The sequence below is a fragment of the Macaca thibetana genome, chromosome 16 (genome assembly GCF_024542745.1).
Source record: "Macaca thibetana thibetana isolate TM-01 chromosome 16, ASM2454274v1, whole genome shotgun sequence".
NCBI lineage: Eukaryota > Metazoa > Chordata > Mammalia > Primates > Cercopithecidae > Macaca > Macaca thibetana.
In genome coordinates this window covers 61,213,168-61,232,248 of record NC_065593.1, presented here as the reverse complement: position 1 = coordinate 61,232,248, position 19,081 = coordinate 61,213,168, and the positions used below count along the sequence as shown (strand labels likewise).

At 57.8% G+C, this 19,081-nt stretch overlaps 2 protein-coding genes across 2 annotated transcripts in view; one reads left to right on the top strand and one right to left on the bottom strand.

Annotated features, from left to right (window-relative positions):
• Window positions 1–19,081, top strand: part of ENGASE (endo-beta-N-acetylglucosaminidase) — a 639,565-nt gene that overhangs the window by 73,677 nt on the left and 546,807 nt on the right. The gene's annotated exons all lie outside the window — the stretch shown is intronic.
• The window catches only part of DNAH17 (dynein axonemal heavy chain 17), a 151,320-nt gene that overhangs the window by 63,322 nt on the left and 68,917 nt on the right, over window positions 1–19,081 (bottom strand). The window contains exons 32-47 of the mRNA XM_050764133.1: window positions 18,763–18,888; window positions 18,413–18,520; window positions 17,542–17,673; window positions 16,985–17,145; window positions 16,047–16,203; window positions 14,737–14,841; window positions 11,914–12,071; window positions 11,005–11,143; window positions 10,638–10,865; window positions 10,100–10,237; window positions 8,690–8,822; window positions 7,508–7,635; window positions 6,761–6,909; window positions 1,170–1,452; window positions 906–1,079; window positions 498–705 (exon numbers count right to left, since the gene is read on the bottom strand). Coding sequence (XP_050620090.1) covers window positions 498–705; window positions 906–1,079; window positions 1,170–1,452; window positions 6,761–6,909; window positions 7,508–7,635; window positions 8,690–8,822; window positions 10,100–10,237; window positions 10,638–10,865; window positions 11,005–11,143; window positions 11,914–12,071; window positions 14,737–14,841; window positions 16,047–16,203; window positions 16,985–17,145; window positions 17,542–17,673; window positions 18,413–18,520; window positions 18,763–18,888 — 2,527 coding nt within the window. The remainder of the gene's footprint in view (window positions 1–497; window positions 706–905; window positions 1,080–1,169; window positions 1,453–6,760; window positions 6,910–7,507; window positions 7,636–8,689; window positions 8,823–10,099; window positions 10,238–10,637; window positions 10,866–11,004; window positions 11,144–11,913; window positions 12,072–14,736; window positions 14,842–16,046; window positions 16,204–16,984; window positions 17,146–17,541; window positions 17,674–18,412; window positions 18,521–18,762; window positions 18,889–19,081) is intronic.

The following is a 19,081-nucleotide window of genomic DNA, read 5'->3' as shown; positions in this document are numbered from 1 at the left end:
GTCAGCCGCCCGCCTGCGTCCCCTGAGCCAGAGCCTGTTAGGTAGGGAGGGGGGTTACCTGCTCCCCTGGAGGACAGAAGGTGGGACCTGGCTGGGATCCAACTTTACCAAATGCACCTGCCCTGGAAGTGGCCCTTGAGGGGGCACCGGGTACAGCCCCAGGAATAAACAGAGCAATGAGAAGTGAGGGTGGCAGGAACCTTGCCCTCGTCACCTTTGGATCACCTCAGATTGGCTGAGACACTCCCGGGGGACCTGCTGCCTCGACTGGCCATCAAACCCCCATCACCATGCCCACCGGGGAGCACCAGAAAGAGGGGTCCTGGCTGCTCCTCCTTTGTCTCCGACTCAGGAAGGGAAGGCTAGCGGGTGGGGCGTGGGAAGTGAGAAGGTGCAAAGTGGCTGGCGAGTGCCTGGGCCTGCAGTGAGAGGGGACAGCAGGGAATGGGGGCTGTGGGGTCAGCCGGGTAGGCAGGGTGTGACCAGACCAGCCTTACCCTGCAGCATGGCCGAGGTGGTGTAGAAGTTGAAGGGCACGGCCTGCACCAGGTAGTAGTCGGTGTTCAGGCTTTCCAGCTTGTCCCCCATCATCACCGACTTGCCCGTCCCCGCGTTCCCCACCAGCATCACTGGCCAGGACTTCTCCATGAGCAGGTCCATGAAGTAGCGGAGGCGGATGGTTTCCGTGGTGTGGACCAAAGAGGCCTGGGGGAGGTGGAGGGAGGGGAGGAAGCTGTGACTCTCAGACACTTCTGTCTCCTGTTAGCGTGCAGGCCATGTTCTACCGAAAAAGTCCTACTGTTGAAAATCGGGCGTTTGGACGTTCTGTGCAGGCGTGTGGGGGGTGCTGCACAGATTCCTGCCTCTAACTTGCCAGTCAGTGGCCCTGCTTTGGGGACAGTTACCTGCAGTGGGACATCAGGATCCAGCTCAAAGGAGGGCACTTTATCTGTCCAGGGCAGGAACTTTTTCGTGTCGGGATCAATGTAGTAGTCGAAAATCGTTCCCTGCGAGGGGAACTTGATGGTCTTAAATTCATTGATCCACCATTTGCTGAACTCCACTCGATAATCTACAAGCTGTTGAGACACAGAAGTGAAAATCAGGGCCCAGCTCAGCGGGATGCCGAGAGACCCTGTGTGGGTGGCCAGGCCCCCGAGGTGCATCACCTGGTCCTGGAACATGGCCCCGCCGAAGGCCCAGAAGCAGGCGAACACGAAGTACAGTTCGTACAGCTCCTTGGGGGAGTCGGGGGGCACGGTCTTCTCTGTGAGCAGGCACTCCAGCAGGTACAGGATCATTTGGATCACCGTGATCTCCGGCACTGGTGTGATCTTCTTGAACCCAAAGCGCAGCTTGTCCAGGCACGTGGGTAGGTACTTGTCAAAGAGGATCATTAGGTTGGCCTTCTCCGACTGCACCTTGCGCCTCTCGATCCAGCTGCTCACCACCCTGGGGATGACAGGAGGTGCCGATGACACGGCCACTGCTCTGGGTCTGCCAGTGTCCCTGCCTTGGTAAACGCCCCTCCTCACCTCCACCCAATTCTGCTGGGGCTGCCCTCAGGCTTGCCACGCCTGTATGGCAATGGGTCCAAACGAGGGTGCCAGAGGGGCAAGTTGCAGGCCCTGTAAGGGTCGGAGGAGGGTGCCAGGATCGTGGGGGCTGTGCCCTCTCTGGGCTTGCTAGCTATGGGGGTGCTGCAGGTCTAGAACATCTGGGAGCCGTTCTTGCTATCACAGGCGACGCACATACCAAGGGCTGGGGGATGGGAGAAGAACAGAAAAGGAGAAAGATCTCATGATGTCATCTCAGGGGCGGGAAGGTGGGGACAGGAAGTGGGTAGAAAGGAGAGACAAGGATAGGAGCGGGGATATTTCATTACATCATCTGGACTCCTGGATCCAGCCATGCCTGAAGCACCCCTTGGTGCTTTTTTTTTAAGCATCAGTAAAGCTTGAGTTGAATTTGCCATGTTCAGTGTAAGAGTCCAAATCAATACAACCAGCAATCCTTGAAGAGCCACACCAGACTTTCAGCCACAGACACCTCTGGGTGGTTTGTGTGGAGGTGGCCCGCCATGGCGGTGAGGGGTGTGGACTCTGGGACCTGACTATCCAGGCTTGAGTTGGCTCTACCACGGCCAGCTGCTGCTTTGGCAAGTTACTGCACATGCCTATGTCCCTGGTTTCTCATCTGTAAACATGGGTGATGTTTCCATGACCCTCATTTCCAAGGACTACATGGGCTGATATTTTTAAAGCTCAGAGAAGAAGGCCTGTCCAGGGTAAGTGTCGCCAAATCAGCATCTGCTAAAAGCATCACTAGCACCTGGCTGCCTTGAGTGCCAGTGAGCACAGCATGTGCATCATTTCCAGGATGCTCAGGGCCTAAGCAGGAAGCTCCTGTTAGCACGCACAGCCAGCCTGCCCTACGTCAACCGACAGACAGCCCTCTTTAGACAGATGCTCACTCTTTTTTTTTCTTCTTCTTCTGAGATGGAGTATTGCTCTGTTGCCCAGGCTGTAGTGCAGTGGTGTGATCTCAGCTCACTGCAACCTCTGCCTCCTGGGTTCAAGTGATTCTCCTGTTTTGGCCTCCCAAGTAGCTGGGATTACAGGCACGCACCACCACGCCTGGCTAATTTTTGTATTTTTAGTAGAGATGGGGTTTTGCCACATTGGCCAGGCTGGTCTTGAACTCCTGACTTTAGATGATCTGCTCACCTCAGCTTCCCAAAGTGCTGGGATTACAGACATGAGCCACCGTGCCCGGCCAGACACTCACTCTTCTATGAGTGTGCTCTTGTCCTGGGACCTCCGTTCCTTCCTGAACCTCTATCACAACAGAGAACTGAGAGCTGAATGTTTTGCTGTGCAGCACCCTGTATTATCCGGCATAAGAGAGGAAACCTTCATACGTCTCTAAGCGAAGCAGGGTGTCTCCATGCCTGTCGCAGCTGAGAACTGAATTCCAAGTCCAGTTGGTCTTCAGTAGGGGAGACTGATTTGCAAATCTATGCAGAGGCTGTTGCTTTCTGCCTTCTACTCTGAAGATATTTGCGTCAAATTTGTGATGCTGCCTTGGTAGGAGTCACTGAGTGCGTGCCGACGTGTGTGCTGGCTCTGATACGCACGGCACAGGCCCCAGGAGAAAGACATGCTTGTGAGACAGGCCGACTTTCTTACATCTGGTCCTTATGGCTTCTTGCCCTGTCCCCAGGGCCATCCTGGGTGTGTCGGGTGTCCCTGCCCCTGGCAGCTGCCTATAGGACGGCTGCTCCTGCTGTCTGGGGACGCTGGGCCTGCTTCTCGTCCACTTCTATTCTCTCCTCTGCCAATCCTCAGGTCTCCTCCTCCTGCTTCCTCTAGGTTACTCCTTGGAGGCGTCCAATTCCTGCCTCGGCCCATGCTGGCTTTGCTTCTGGCTCCCTCTTCTCTGCTCCCATAGGGTGTCCCCCTGAGGACCCCACAATCCTGTCTTCTTCCTGTCCCCATATCTCAGCAGCTCCTACCTGGGCTTCGTTTCAGTTCCCGGGACATTGTCTTTGCCTACGCTGGAAACTCCCACACATGGTGCAGTGGGTAGGAATGGTGGCCCTGCAAAAGAACGTCCACCAGAACCCAGAATGCGCCCTGATTTGGAGAAAGGGCATTTGCAGATGTAATCAAGGATCTTGAGACAAGATCATCCTGGATTTCGGGTGGACCCTGAATCCAATGGCCATATCTTTATAAGCAGTGAGAAATTTGGACACAGACACATGGAGAAGGCCACGTGTGTGGGAAGGAGATGGGAGGGGTGTGTCCATAAGCTGAGGGACGCCAAGGACTGCCGGGAGCCCCCAGAAGCTGGGAGAGAGGCCTGGGACAGGTTCTCCCTCAGAGCTTCACAGCCTCAGAGCCTCAGAGGGAACCAGCACTGCCTACTCCTTGATCACTGCCTACTCAGTCACAGACTTCTGGCCTCCAGCGCTGGGAGAGGATGTCTGTTATTTGAAGCTGCCCCATTAGTGATCATTGTTTCAGCAGCTGGAGGACACTGTGTAAGCGGCAAGTGTTGCTGGAGAAGCCAGCACAGAGGCACCCAGGCTCAGCAGCTCCTGGCCCTGTCTCCATAGGGAACATTTCACTTGGTATCCCTCTCAAACCCTGGCCACGCGATGTTGCCTGCCTCCTGGCAGAGGGTCTCACTTCCCACGCAGAGAGCAAAGAAGTGCATCAGCATGAACTCCGGAAACTTAATTTTCTTTGCCTATAGACTTACATGCACCTGGAAACAGCCATGCCTGCATCCCATGGTCAAACATCATTCTTGTCTTGACAAACACTGCAAAGCTTCGTTCCTCTTGTTCCAGCCCTACCCTCCGGCACTCAAAGGCAGGACTGGCCTCACTTCTAGAGCCTCCTGAGGGCTCCTCCATAACTCATTGCCATCTGGCTCTGCCCTCAACACGCCCTGAAGCTGTTCTCCCTGAGCGATGGAGGTGTACCTGGTTCCCAAATGCAATGGAAACTTTTCTGTCCTTGGCTTGACTCTGGGTGCCATCCTGCTGAGCCTGCTCCCTCCTGAAGCTTTTGTCGCTGGGTGTCTGGGATGACGTGTCCTGGGTTCCCTTGTGCCTTTGGTTCGTTCCTCCTCTGAATCTCTCACAGATTCCTCTTCCTCCCCAACAGTGCTGGCTTTTCTCAGAAAGCCAACTTCTCTCATTCCTCTCTACATCTTTCCTGGAGAGCCCAGCTCCTCAGCATGGAATATCCTGGGGTTGGACACACATGGCACGTGTGCAAAGTACTGGGCAGGTGGGTGTATGGATGAGTGGGTGGGTGGGTGAATAGATGGGTGGGTGAATAGATGGGTGGGTGGATGGGTGGATGAGTGGGTGAGTGGGTAGGTAGATGGGTGGGTGGGGGTAGGTGGGTGGGTGGGTAGGTGGGTGGGTGGGTAGGTGGGTGGGCGGGTGGGCGGGTGAGTGGATGGGTGGGTGGGCGGATGGGTGGGTGGGCGGGGGGGGCGGGTGGGGCGGGTGGGTGGGCAGGCAGGCGGGCGAGTGGGTGGGCGGGCGGGCGAGTGGATAGGTGGGTGGGTGTGCGGGCGGGTGGGTGGGTGGGTGTGCGGGGGGGTGGGTGGGTGGGTGTGCGGGCGGGTGGGTGGGTGGGTGTGCGGGCGGGTGGGTGGGTGGGTGTGCGGGCGGGTGGGTGTGCGGGCGGGTGGATGGGTGGGTGTGCGGGCGGGTGGGTGTGCGGGCGGGTGGATGGGTGGGTGTGCGGGCGGGTGGGTGTGCGGGCGGGTGGATGGGCGGGCGGGCGAGTGGATGGGTGGGCGAGTGGGTGGGCGAGTGGGTGGGCGAGTGGGTGGGTGGGCGAGTGGGTGGGTGGGCGAGTGGGTGGGCGGGCGAGTGGATGGGGGTGGGCGGGCGGGCCGGTGGATGGGTGGGTGTGCGGGCGGGTGGGTGGGTGTGGTGGGGGCGGTGGGTGGGTGGGTGTGCGGGCGGGGATGGGTGGGTGGGTGGGTGTGCGGGGGGTGGGTGGGTGGGTGGGTGGGTGTGCGGGCGGGTGGGTGGGTGGGTGGGTGTGCGGGCGGGTGGGTGGGCGGGGTGGGCGGGGGGGGCGGGCGAGTGGATGGGTGGGTGTGCGGGGCGAGTGGATGGGCGGGGGGGTGGGCGAGTGGATGGGCGGGGGGGGGTGGGCGAGTGGATGGGCGGGCGGGTGGATGGTGGATGGGCGGGCGGGGGCGGCGGGCGGGCGGGCGAGCGGACGGGCGGGCGGGCGGGCGAGTGGATGGGCGGGCGGGCGAGTGGATGGGCGGGGGCGGGCGAGTGGATGGGCGGGCGAGCGGATGGATGGGCGGGCGGGCGGGCGGGTGGATGGGCGGGCGGGGGGGGGGCGGGCGGGTGGCGGGCGGGCGGGTGGATGGGGGGGCGGGCGGATAGGCGGGTGGATGAACTGTGACCTCCAGCCAAGACACTCCTCTGCAGCCCCTTACCCAGTAATGCCCCACTGGGATTTCTGCCTAAGTCCATGCGGGACATTAGCACAAAACTCTCATTTCTATGTCCCCAGGAAATCCCTTACTCTGTCAATCACCAGCCATGTGTCCAAGCCCAAAAATATGCCTCTGGAATCAATATCAAGTCTTCCATTTCTCCGGATTTCAGGTATCTCTTAAACCCATCCCTTCCTCTCCCATCCCCAGCGGCCCCCGTCCTGCCGGCAAGACCGGCTGCTTTTCCTCATCACGTTGGAAAGTGCCGTTTGCACCTTAGCCCAGCATCAGCACCTTCCCGCCAGAGGCAGCCTCCCCCTTTATGCTCTGGCCAGGAGAACCTGACCACGGCCCGTCCGGGAACACCCCACTCCCCATCATGCCCTGTGAGCGCGGGTTCTTGTCTGGTGAGTCTGTTTTCGTCCCCGAGAGGCAGCCTGACCCTTCAGATGGCAGCCCAAACTTCAGTCACCTGGGAAGACTTCCTACCTCCATGGAGGCCAAGACCTCCCCTTCCCACACCAGCCCTTGTTCCCCGGCACTTTGTGCAAATTGTCCGTTTGCTCAGCCGCCCTGCCTCGTGTCACTGTGGATTTATACCATCTATTCCTGGGTCTGTCTCTCGCCCCTTCACTGCTGCGGCCCTGGTGCCTGGTGAGGGCCCGGTACACAGTTTGTTACATGAATGATGAATGAATATGCAACTCTGAAACAGGCCAACCACTTTGTCTTTCCCCGCCGAGGTATGGAACAGGAAAGCCAGAGCCCCACTCACGGGTTCCATCCCAGGTCGGCTGGGTTGATGTAGAGGATGCCGGCTCTGGAGACGGTGGCTGGGGTGGCCGTCCTCAGGTGGCTGATTTCAAACACCAGCCTCATGGTGCGGTTCAGTGGGATCCGCTCATTGCTGGCCAGGGTGAGGACCTAGGAGGGGGACAGCAGCCCGTGGGGTCCTGCAGCGACACCTGACGTCCCAGTAGTGTTCCGGGGTGGGGGTCCTCGGAGCAAACCTCCAAACAAGGAGGAGAGGCTCAGGCCAGCTCTGCCACCCCTGGCCCGCAGCCCTAGTCCCTTGGCCCAGGGCTTCTCTGCCCTCCCTGACTCCAGCAGCCTCTAGACACTCACACCGGGGAGGACTGCAGCATGGAGTCACGGCGCTTTCTCAAACCGTCACCCCTCCCCATCCTGGAAAGTCTTGTGTTCCCTTCTGCATCCAACTGAGGAGCATTTTTAGAAAAATGGCTTCTAGACAATTCTAAATAACCATTTCTGCTCTCCAGGCCTTTACCCTGAACCCATCCTGCTGCTAAAATGTAAGGTGAGGTGCATGCAGAACCACAGCACACGTGACCAAGTCCCGCGACAAGGCGCCCCTCACTCATAGCTCCCTGTGGAGCTCCAGACACGCCCCCTGCCCCAAGCCCTGCATGCAGGGCCTGAGTGCTGCATAGGCGCCTCTCTGTGAGCCCCCGTTGTCCCTGCCTTGGGTGACCTCGGGGGTTAGAGTCCAGGGCCCGCGAACCTTATTGTCATCCATGACGGTGTTGAGAGACTCGATCCACATGGGGTCTATGTCCCCGTCAAGGATGATCCACTTGGGGCCATCATGGGTGATGTTGGCCAGGTCTCTCATGATGGTGGAGAACAGGCCTGGGGGAGGCGGGTGGTGTAACCCTGGGCCCTTCGCTCTGGCCCCATTCCAGTCCCCACCGGTCCTGACCCTGGCCTCTCTCTCGGAGGTGGCCTGTCCCCTACTTCAGAGGGATAGCAGAGGCCCTCGGGCATGAGGTGCCCGGGCTCCCTGCCCTCCCTTCTCTGTGGCCTCGCTTCTACATGCCCTCTCCATGCCTGAGGCTCTGCCTGCCCTTCTCCGACCCTGTGCCCTCCCTGTTAGCCCCTCTTTGCAGCCCTGGCTGGTTCAGTTTTTCCAGGCTCAACACCCCACGGGGCGCAGCACCTGTGCACCCAGCTCTGTCCATCTGTCCACTCATGCTCAGCAGGTCTGTGGAGCACGCGTCATGCGTCAGGCATGGAATGGGGTGAGGTGGGGGCTGGGGGTACAGAGCTTGCCTTCTAGCAGGGGAAGTGAACTGTACATGCAGAAGGCAGCGAAGGGGCACAGGGAAAGCGGGTTAGGGGTAGGGCCACTTCTGATGGGTAGGGTGCAGGGGACAGGCTAGGCAGAGCCCTCGCCTAGGCTCCTGGTCAGGACCACCCCGCTCCCGCTGACACCTCCTCAGCTCTCACGGCTCCTTTCTGCAGCCCACTCTCCAACATCCCAAGTTCCTTTCATAAAGTGCAAACCTGGGCATGCCACTTCCCAGGAGAAGCTCCTCCCCAGAGCCCACCGACTGAGGCAAGCGCTCCCTGGGCAGCCTCCAGCCTGCACATCTGGGCTCCCATGCACTCCGCATGGGTCACACCCATCCTTGCTCTGGCCTCTCCCCTTGGCCTGCCCAGGGCAGGCCTGCAGTCCTCACTGTCCCAGCTCCTGTGGCCCCCATCCCTTACCCCTCAGCCCAGGTGCCACATGCCCACTGCTCCCCATAAACTGTCACCATGGTGCCACCATTGCAGGCCATGTGCCTGTGCACTCCACCCTAGCCTGGGGAGGCTGGCCTTGCATGTGGGAATGGCTCAGCACACACTCACTGCACTGGACTGGGTGAGCCGCTGCAGCCCGTCCCGGGACCACCCTTGTTACCATCTTTCCATTCCCTGGTTGCTGGGTTGATGATGCCAAAGAGCTCGTCGCAGGTGACGGCCTTGGGGTCCAGGTCCACGGCGACCGGCTTCCTCTTCAGGTTCTGATAGGTCTTGTTGAGGGATTTGAGGACCTGGCGAAGGTGTGGGTCACTCACGTGTGACTCCATGTTCCTGGCACATCCTGCCCCACTAACCCCAGGACCGTGGGTGGGCCTAGATGCCTTTTTTTTTCTTTTTTTTTTTCCTGAGATGGAGTTTCACTCTTGTCATCCAGGCTGGAGTGCAATGGTGTGATCTCAGCTCACTGCAACCTCTGCCTCAGGGTTCAAGTGATTCTCCTGCCTCAGCCTCCCGAGTAGATGGGATTACAGGCGCCTGCCACCATGTACAACTAATTTTTGTATTTTTAGTAGAGACGGGGTTTCGCCATGTTGGCCAGGCTGGTCTTGAACTCTTGACCTCAGGCGATCAGCCCGCCTTGGTCTCCCAAAGTGTTGTGATTACAGGTGTGAGCCACTGCGCCCGGCCCTGGATGCTTTTTATGAACCACGAGGCTGAACCCTTCTCTGGATCAGGTTTGCTTTGGGGGCACGTAGGTGAGTTCACACCCCCCAACCATGACCGAGGTGAAGGTGGCCTGGGTGACGGGAAGCCAACTGTCCCCTGTGTCTGCAGCCTGCGGAGAGCTGCTTGCCCTAGACTGTGCGAGGCTCTGAAAACACGCACATTACTTCCTTCCTCATGGTACAAGTAATACGCACACACTGAAAAACCATCTAGGAAAACTCCCCATCATCCTCCATTCAGGGAAAATGAGCTTTAAAGACGCAGTTGAGAACATTTCCTGTATGTGTATGTCTGAGTTCCTTTTTAGGAAACTGGGTTCATGCAGCCTCTGCCTTTTAAAACATCGCTTGTGGTGAGCTTTCCCGTGTGGCTGGCGTTGGGAGTGCTCTTAAACAATAGTAGAAGAGCCCAGCCTGTGGGCCTGTGGCTGGACACTTGGCTGGCATGGAATTTTCCACGTCACAGACATCAGTCACATCCGCCACCACCCTCCGCATGTCACCACACTCCAGGCCATGGCAGGGGACAGGAGGGCGATGGGTCAGGCTGGCCACAGGGACAGGGAGACAAGTGACTGACGTCAAGGAGAGAAGAGCAGGAAGACAAGGAGGAACAGGGAGGGAGGCCTCACCCAGGGATCAGGGACCAGGGGCTATGGCCACTCCTCCCCTCCTCCTCGGCCTCCAGCTTCCTCCCTGGCCCATGACTCAGGCCGGAGAGCTCCCGGGATGTACTGGGTTGGGGTCTCCGGGGTGGCGGGGAGTGATGGAGGGCTGACCCTTCGCCCCAGCCCTCCCCCACCATGCCAGATCCCTGCAGGGTCCCTGCAGGGGTGACGCACCTGAGATTTGCCGCTGCCCGCGTTCCCGATGACGAACACCGAATGGCGGACCTGCAGCAGCTCCTCCAGCTGCACCACCTTCAGCACAAAGCTGTCCTCCGCCTGTAGCTTGAGCTCCACGATGCTCTGCTTGATGATCTGGGGAGACATGGATGAGGCTGGGTGAGGAACTGAAGCAGCCTTTCTGCTCACTGGGAGGCTGGGGGCTTCTTGCCCTCTGGCAGGCGGCCTTGCTCTCCAACGCACATGCCTTTGCAAGTTCTGCTGTCCATGTTGAGAGCTCACATAGCTCCACTGCGACCTTGTGCAGGGGATCGGTTCGCTCGAAGTCCCCCAACCCCCGCTGAGAGACTGACCTCCCCCAGCACGGAGAGAGTGGGGCTGGCCAGGGCCACAGAGACAGCTGTGGCTCAGAGGTCTCTCTGTAGCACCGGGAAACGTGTGTGTGACATGAGTCCCCACCTGTCCAACATCAGCGGGAAGGAAGCCCCAGCCAGGCAGGCTTCCCCAGACAGACCCGAGGTCCAGGAGTACCAACCTTTTCAAAATTCAGGTCTCGTTTCCGAGGCACGTCCAGAGCCGGGAAGAGGTCCCCGATCAGTCCCATGAACACGGGCAGGTCGTCGGTCACGATCTTGGGGATGTTGAAGTCCCTCAGCGCCCGCATGAGCACCTGGTCCTCCGCCCGGCTGGGGTCGCCCCTCTTCAGGGAGCCGGCCACCACCAGCACAGACTTGATGGCTCTCAGGCCCCAGTCGTAATGATCCTGCGGGCAGTGGGCACAGGCGGGCAGATGTGGGCTCACCTTCCCACGGCCAGCAGGCAGGTCCGGAAGCCAACCCTGGCTGCTGCCTGCACCTCAGCCTCCCCCCCCGCACCTGCCACGAGCTCCAGGACACACACACCTGCTTCGAGAGCAGCTCCTTGCACAAGGTGTACAGGGTGATGAACTTCCTGGCCAGAAGGCGGGCTTCCAGAAAGCCCTCGGCCACCAGCATAATCTCGCATATCAGTTCGAAGTCGGGGACGACCATGGCACAGGGCCTGGGGAGGTCAGCGGCGTCCGTGGGCTTCTGCCCACTCCCTCCCCCACCTACACCCCCGCCTGTCCCTCTTCACCTAGGAGAGCACACCGCGCCTGCTGGGTGGACCACAGCAGTGTTGAACCTTTGGGCCCTGGAACCAGGCTCCCAGCCCGCCCGCTCCCTGCTTCCCTCCTCCTTCCACATCCTCTGCTGGGGGCACCTTCAGGCCCCTCCTCTGAGAGCCACCCCAGTCCCCGAACCCTGCCTTCCATCGCTGTGTCCCATCTTCCTACCCGGGGGGGAAGACAGAGTGCTTTCTAGGAGGCCCTTGCCTGCCTCATTTTGGGAGTTTTTTTGTTTGTTTTTGAGACAGTTTCGCTCTTGTTGCCCAGGCTGGAGTGCAATGGCACCATCCCGGCTCACTGCAACCTCCGCCTCCCGGATTCAAGCGATTCTCCTGCCTCAGCCTCAGCCCCCCCGAGTAGCTGCGATTACAGGCATGCACCACCATACCCAGGTAATTTTTGTATTTTTAGTAGGGACAGGGTTTCACCATCTTGACCGGGCTGGTCTCAAACTCCTGACCTCAGGTGATCCACCCTCCTCGGCCACCCAAAGTGCTGAGATTACAGGAGTGAGTTCCTGCGCCCGGCCATCTTGGGAGCTTTTGATGACTTTTTCCCTCCCCAGCTTGCCCTCTGCCCCTCCCCTCTGCCCACCCCTTGGCACTGGGACGCTGCTGTGGCTGGCCTGGCTTACCATGGTGTCACTTTCACCAGGACCATGTACCTGAATAAGGCTTTTAAGTTCTCAGGCAGCTCTGTGCGTCCGGCGTACCCAGGGTTCATGGTGATGAAGATACCGACAGTGGGAATGAGGCCTATGATCTCTCCCAGGAAATTGAATGTTTTTTTCTTGGCCCGAATTGCATCCTGGACACATTTTACCTGCACATTTGGAGACACAGACATGTTAGCATGGAAATGGCCAGCTTCCACAGGCCAGAGGGGCCTTCATGTATGTTACAGCATGAGGCTGTGAATTCGCAGCGGCGGCCTTCTAGTTTCTTTGTAAAATTAAGCCTTTTATTTTTGAGAAAGTTGTAGATTCACATGTCATGCAGGAAATAATACAGAGGGCCAGGCACAGTGGCTCGCGCCTGTAATCCCAGCACTTTAGGAGGCTGAGGCTGGAGGATGATTTGAGCCCAGCCTGGTCAATATAGCAAGACCCTGTCTCAACAAAAAATACAAAAGACAGGGATTGGGGGAAGAAAAAAAATACAAAGGCAATTCTGCGTACTCTCTGTCCCATGCCCCCTGATGGAGCATCTTGCCTAATGACAGTGCCAGTCACAGCGGGGTGGGGGTGGGGGGTGCGACACTGAGGCCAGCATTGCTGTCACCACGGGGACCCCTATGTCCCCTCTTATAGCCATACCCACTTTCCTCTTGCCTGCTTCCCTCCCTTTGACCCCTGGCAACCGTGTCCTTTGTTTCTGTGATTTAGTCATTTCACGGATGTTATATAAGTGGAATTGTATTGTACACCATCTTCCCAGATGGACTTTTATCACTCAGCAAAATTCTCCGGAGATGCACCCAGGCTGTTGCAGGAACCGGTAAGTATTTCAAGACCTCGTCCCTGCTGAGCGGGGTTCCACTCCCAGCCCTTTTCTGTTCTGTTACGACTTTGGCAATGATCTGTCAGAGGACTGGTTAGCGGCCACCCCCATATCAGACAGTCTTGAAGGCCACCTGTCAGCTACGAGGTTAAACCTAGAGCTTCAGGGGCTGTTGCTTGAGGTCTCTGGAAACCTGCAGAAGGCAGCTGTGGCTCTCCAAGTCGCCACTTGAGGGAGCCCAATACTCGCGGTAAAGCTGCTCCCAGCACCTGCCTTTCCCTGTCTTCCCCACAAGAGCCAAGTCCTGGTGCCCTGGTGATCCCAGACACCCCCATGCCTAGTCTGCTGAGCGTGCAGCTCGCCCCCTGGCAGGGCTGGGGCCCTTCGGAACGGCTTCCGCCTAGGCCAAGCCTCTCCTGCGGTCTCCATTGGAGCCCGTGAACATTCAGTGCCCACAGTAGGGGCTACATCAATATTCTGGGGTTTGTTCATGGACCTCGGAGGTGCTCAGCAACTGTGCTCATGCGCTGCGGGCGAGGGAGAGGGTCCCCATGGCAACAGCCAGCACTGCCCATGGGTTGGGGTCCCCATTCTCTTGGCCACGTGGCCTCTGGCCCTGAGGCTGGGGAATGACTGGGGCAGAGGGAGCATAAGGAGAGGAGGAAGCAGCCACCCCCGGCCACCTCTAATCCCACAGGCAGACCTGTGTCACCAACGCCGTTTTACAGATTAGAAGGTGGAGGCGCAGGGAGTCCACATCACTGCCAAGCCGAGAGTCAGGGGTTAAGTTGGTGTATAAAGCAGGCTCTTGGCCGGGCACGATGGCTCACACCTGTAATCCCAGCAGTTTGGGAGGCTGAGGTGGGCGGATCATCTGAGGTCGGGAGTTCAAGACCAGCCTGACCAACATAGAGAAACCCCATCTCTACTAAAAATACAAAATTAGCCGGGCTGGTGGTGCACGCCTGTAATCCCAGCTACTGAGGAGGCGGAGGCAGAGGTTCGGTGAGCCAAGATCGCACAATTGCACTCCAGCCTGGGTAATAAGAGTAAAACTCCGTCTCAAAAAAAACCAACCAACCAACCAAACATAAACAAACAAACAAACAAATAAAGTGGGCTTTCCACCCAGCTTGCGGGGCTTGAGCAGCCCAGGTGGCATTCGCACATCCATGCCCCACACGCTCCTGGTCTGTCTTGGGGTGGGAGGACCTTGACACTTTCAATGCCCTGACTTGCATTTTCTTTTGGAAGAGCACAATTGTTCCAGGCCGCTAGGTCAGCCTCTGCTTACCTTAGCCCAGTGCTCGTCAACCCCGGCAGGCGTCAGGATCACCTAAAGCATTTGTTTAAGATGCAGAAATGCTAATCCTAACAAGTGGGGCCCGTGCTGGAGATTTTAACAAGCATGGCCCAGGCCACTCCCCACTCCCAGGTCCCTGCGCCTATGTCGCCGCAGCCATCCCGATGCACGCTCTGTGCCCCGGCATGGTTGTTCCCAAAATACACAGGCACATTTCCTCCCTCCTCCTCTTCCTCCTCTCCCTCCTTTCTTTCCTGCCATTCCCTTTCAGCACCTCCTATGCCCAGCTCCGCTGATAGTCACAAAGCACTTAGTCCTTCTTTCCTAAGCAAAATTAATTATTCTCCCACCTGTATTTCCACCTGGAATCCCTAACGAGGGGGCTCAGAGAAGCACATTTAAGTTCTAAGCCTCGCATATTTTCTCAGCCCTTTTCTTTCTTGCATGGAGAGGAGAGGGAGCACGCTACCATACATGTAACCTGTAATCTGATTCTGTTTTCAATCTGTATGCCTAACCAGGCTGCGGGACCCTGCAGGGCAGGGGCTCACTGGCACCACACCACCCTTCAGTGCTTGGAACATTGCAGAGAGGCAAGGAGGGTCTATCTGGCGTGTGAGGTCATAGGAAAGCTGATGAGCCAGTTACCCGATGTGACCCCGAGGCCGCAGACAGGGGACTTTACCTGCACAGCAATCACAGACAAGACTTCCACCGAGATGCGATTAAACTCATCAAAGCAGCCCCAGGCTCCCGTCTGGGCCAGGCCCTTGTAGATATTTCCACAGGACTGGAAAGGGTGAGAGGGAGAAATGAAGAGCTGGGAGGGTAGCTGGGAGGGTGGCAGGGAGGGCAGGTGCTGCAGGGGCCTCCCCCTGCCTCTTCAGCCGTGTTCTCTGCCCACAGCTCGCTCAGGCCCCGGTGCACTGGGGCCTTCTGCAGGCCAGCAGGCAGGTCAGCTTATTGCCCAGGGTAACACCGTGGAGGGCTGGGTACCAGGAAGAGCCCATCCTTTCACCCTTGACCCCCAGAGCTCCCAGACCCCAGGATGGAGGCTTCCTGGAGTCCCTAACAAGGGGGCTCAGAGAAGCACATTTTGAGTTCTAAGGGCGTGTTTCCTCAGCCCTTTTCTTTCTCGCACAGAGAGGAGAGGGAGTCCTCTGAGGTGCGATGGGGTCACGGTGAGCAGGCCAGAGGCTTTTCCTCAAGGCATCTGTGTCCCTCTAGGACCCACCTGGGCATCAAGAGGGCTCTTCCCATCTACACCTGGGATTCCAGATGGATGACAAGCCCCTTCTAGGGAGATCCAACGTCAGATTTCACTTTTCTAAAATCCAGGAGGTGGATGTGGACTGCATGGCCTTGACAGTGAACAGCGGCTGCTGGCCCCATCCTCAACCTCCGGAGGGGTCTCCCAGATTGTGGAGCTCGGATCCAAGCCGGGGAGGGGAGACCCTCTGCAGGCCTAGGGTCCAAAACTCAAGGATCCATCTCCCTTACCTCCTGCTCTTGCAAAAGGCTGCTGCAGCCTGGAGCTCCAAGGTATCCCCTCCCCTGCCTGGCCTTCTGTGAACTGATGATGTCCTGTGCAGGCTCTGATGACTGACGGGACCGGGACCGTCCCCTGCTCCCCTCCCAAACCCACCTGGACACTGCTTGTACCCCACCCCATGCTGAACCACGAGGGAGGTGCTCACCCCTGTGCAGAGTCCCCAGTTCCGGGGCAATCTTACAACTGAAGCTGAGAGAGGGTCACCTCCAGGGCAGGGCCTGGGGCAGGACATTTGGGGCTGCGTCTGTCCACCTGGGAGTCTCTCCAGAGAGACCACCTGAGGGGGATGCCACCAGCAAGTGGGGGCCCTGGCGCCGCCTCCCCAGTGTCATTCAGAGGTATCCAGAGACCTGGAGCTCACTGCAGGGCCTCAGAGGTCAGGGTGCTAGGATATGCTTCTATATGGGGACTCTGGGTCCCTCCTCTGGACTCCGGCCGCGTACCTTGTAGTCCATCTGCTCGGAGCAGTTGAAGACGTAGACCATGGTGCCCAGGGCTCTGCCCAGGTCCTTGGTTGTCTCAGTCTTGCCGGTCCCAGCGGGGCCGGCGGGGGCTCCGCCCATGATGAGATGGAGGGACTGGGTCAGGGTGATGTAGCACCTGCAAATGACTGCGGGTAAGCATGTGTGCCAGTGACCCCACGGCCTCCCTGCTTTTATTTTTATTTTTTTGAGACAGAATCTCACTCTGTCACCTAGACTGGAGTGCAATGGTACAATCTTGGCTCATAGCAACCTCTGCCTCCTGGGTTCAAATGATTCTCGTGCCTCAGCCTTCCAAGTAGCCGGGACTACAGGCGCCCACCACCATGCCCAGCTAATTTTTGTATTTTCAGTAGAGATGGGGTTTTGCCATGTTCGCCAGGCTGGTCTCGAACTCCTGACCTCAGGTGATCCACCCGCCTCGGCCTCCCAAAGTGCTGGGATTACAGGCATGAGCCACCGCGCCCAGCCACCACTTTCTCTTTCATTGCAGTTATTACACTTGCTCGGCCCCAGGAGACACACTGGAAGAGGACAGAAAACCTTCAGCTGTGACGAAGGAACCACCACCGTGGGGCGGAGGCAGCCCAGGTGCCTTTCCCACCTGCAGCATTCGGGGAGGTGGGCACTGCTACGAAGACCAGAGTCTGCTCATGAGGGTCCATAAAACATGACCCCAACTCAGCAGGCCCACAGAGGGGTGGAAGAAGTCTCCCAGGGTCACACAGCCAGTGCTGGAACAAGGACACGGTGGGAGAACTGAGTGTGAACACACGTCCACCTGACGTAAATGCCTGGTCCCTCCAGCCTCCACAGCTGACATCCAAGTGGGACAGTTCCAAGAATCTTGGAGAAGGGACCCAAGGGCACAATGTGATTGACTCAGGGACAGGCCTCACCTGTCGGTGAGCGGGGTGATGACCAGCCGCGGCGTGTTGCCCAGATACTCGTAGGAATACTGGATTTGGGCATCGCAGATGTTGGCAAAGCAGTGTCGCTTCTCTTCATCCCAGCGATGCCGGAGCTGGGCCTGCCAGGTGAAGGCCTGAGAACTCTCCACCTGCAGGATGAGCCGGAGCTCTTGTTGCCAAGCGGAATGCAAGAGCTGGGGCTGGGTGAGGAAGGCCAGCATGCCTCCAAAACTGGCCCCCGGGTGCCTGGGGAACCCTCCCTGGCCCTCTTTCCCCCTCCAGCGCCCACGTCCAACTGTGTGGCCGCCCTCAGTGGAATCTCGCTACGGAATGGCACTTCCAATGGGCGGGCACCGCTCCTCTGACCACTATGTGTGGCTCACCAGGGGTGAGTCCGGGCAAGGGGGGTAGGAGGCAGCCGCAGCCAGCAACAGAGTCAGTACCCCAGCAAGAGGAAGTCGCAGGGTCTGGAGTCCCTGAATGCACTGCCCTGAACCCAGTGTCCCCTTGCCCTTCCCCAGGTCCCTGGGACGGGGCACTCGTGCCTTGGCCACGATCATTTTGGCCACCACGTCCCGCGCGTGCACATCGATGGTGCAGATGGTCATGATCTTCATCCTGTCGCCAGCGTTGAGGTTCCCAATGAGCAGCGTGATGAGTGCATTCAGCTGGCTAATCTGCGGGGGACAGGTGCTTTCACTGAGATGCCACGGATGCCTATGTGCACTGGGGGGTCTTGTGGCTGGGTGCCCGCAGCTGCATAGGGAACACTGCCATGGTCTTGTTTACAGTAAGGAAAAACAGGAGCGCCCTCGGTAGGCCCCAGCCAGGCACTGGTTTCACTGTGATGCGGCCCTGATGGGACACCTTGGAGCCGCTAGCACGGACGTAGTAGAAGGAAATTCAAGGCCATGAAAGAGAGTGGATAAGAAGCAAAAACAGCTGACTTTAACACCGTCCAGCGAGTCTGTATATTTTTTCATATAAATCAATTATACACACATAGTGTAGCAGGTTGCATAAGGGAATGTTGACAGTGTCATGCTTGGGTTGTGGAATTACAGGTAAATTCTCCTTTTAAAGATGATCTTTAGTTTCTGTATTTCTAATCAAGGAATTTTTTTTTTTTTTTTTTTTTTTTTTTTTTAAAGACTCGCAGTAGCATTTGATGATTTTCAGGTGAGAAATCAAAGTACATATTTCTGAAGGTGTCTGTTACCCGTGGGGAGAGGTGCCTAGGGCTGCAGTGCGTGGCTATTATTTGGCCTGTGGAAATGGCGGTTTTGTGGGGCTCAGCCTCTGACAAGAAGGTGCTGCTGGTACTCACCTGGCAGGTTTCAGACGGGCACATGGAGCCGTGCACCTGCTTTTTAAACAAGTTTTAAAAACGTAACTAACTAAACGCTAGTAACGCACCTGTTTTTTGTTATAATCTTTGATAGCGTTTTCATAGCCTTCCTCCAGCCTGGCAAATGCCAGGCCCACCTCCGTCGTCCACCAGATCTGGGTGCAAGTCAGGGCCACCTGAAAGTAGATGCCCCCCATTGCCCATGCAGTGAGCGATCACTAGCACCCGCTAACACAGAAGTTCCTGCTGAAAGCTTAGACGGTTTTCCAGGGGACCACAGTTCACAGGGGAGCCCATGAACGCAGAGAAACTTGCCCCTTATCCCAGCCACGAGGCACGGCTGAGCCCCCGCCCGCCTCAGACCTGGGCCGGGTTATTTCAGCCACGAGGCACTACCGAGCCCCCGCCCGCCTCAAACCTGGGCCGAATAGTCCAGGATCCACTGCTCCCTCGGCTTCTCTTCGTAGGTCACCACGGCCTCTGGGATTTCGTGCCGGAGGGTGGAGCACATTCGGTCCAGCACTCGATTCAGCCACACTTCCACCTGGGGACAGGAACCACAGTGACCAAATACAGCCATGTGTGCTTGCCTCTAGTTCCAATAATTTGCTTTGTTGTAAAGAAAAACGTTTGTCATCGTCTTCATCCCAGGGGCAGACGTGTCAAGGATTTTACAGAGCCGTAACAGTGACACACCTTTTTTTTTTTTTTTTTTTTTTTTTTTTTTTTTTTTTTTT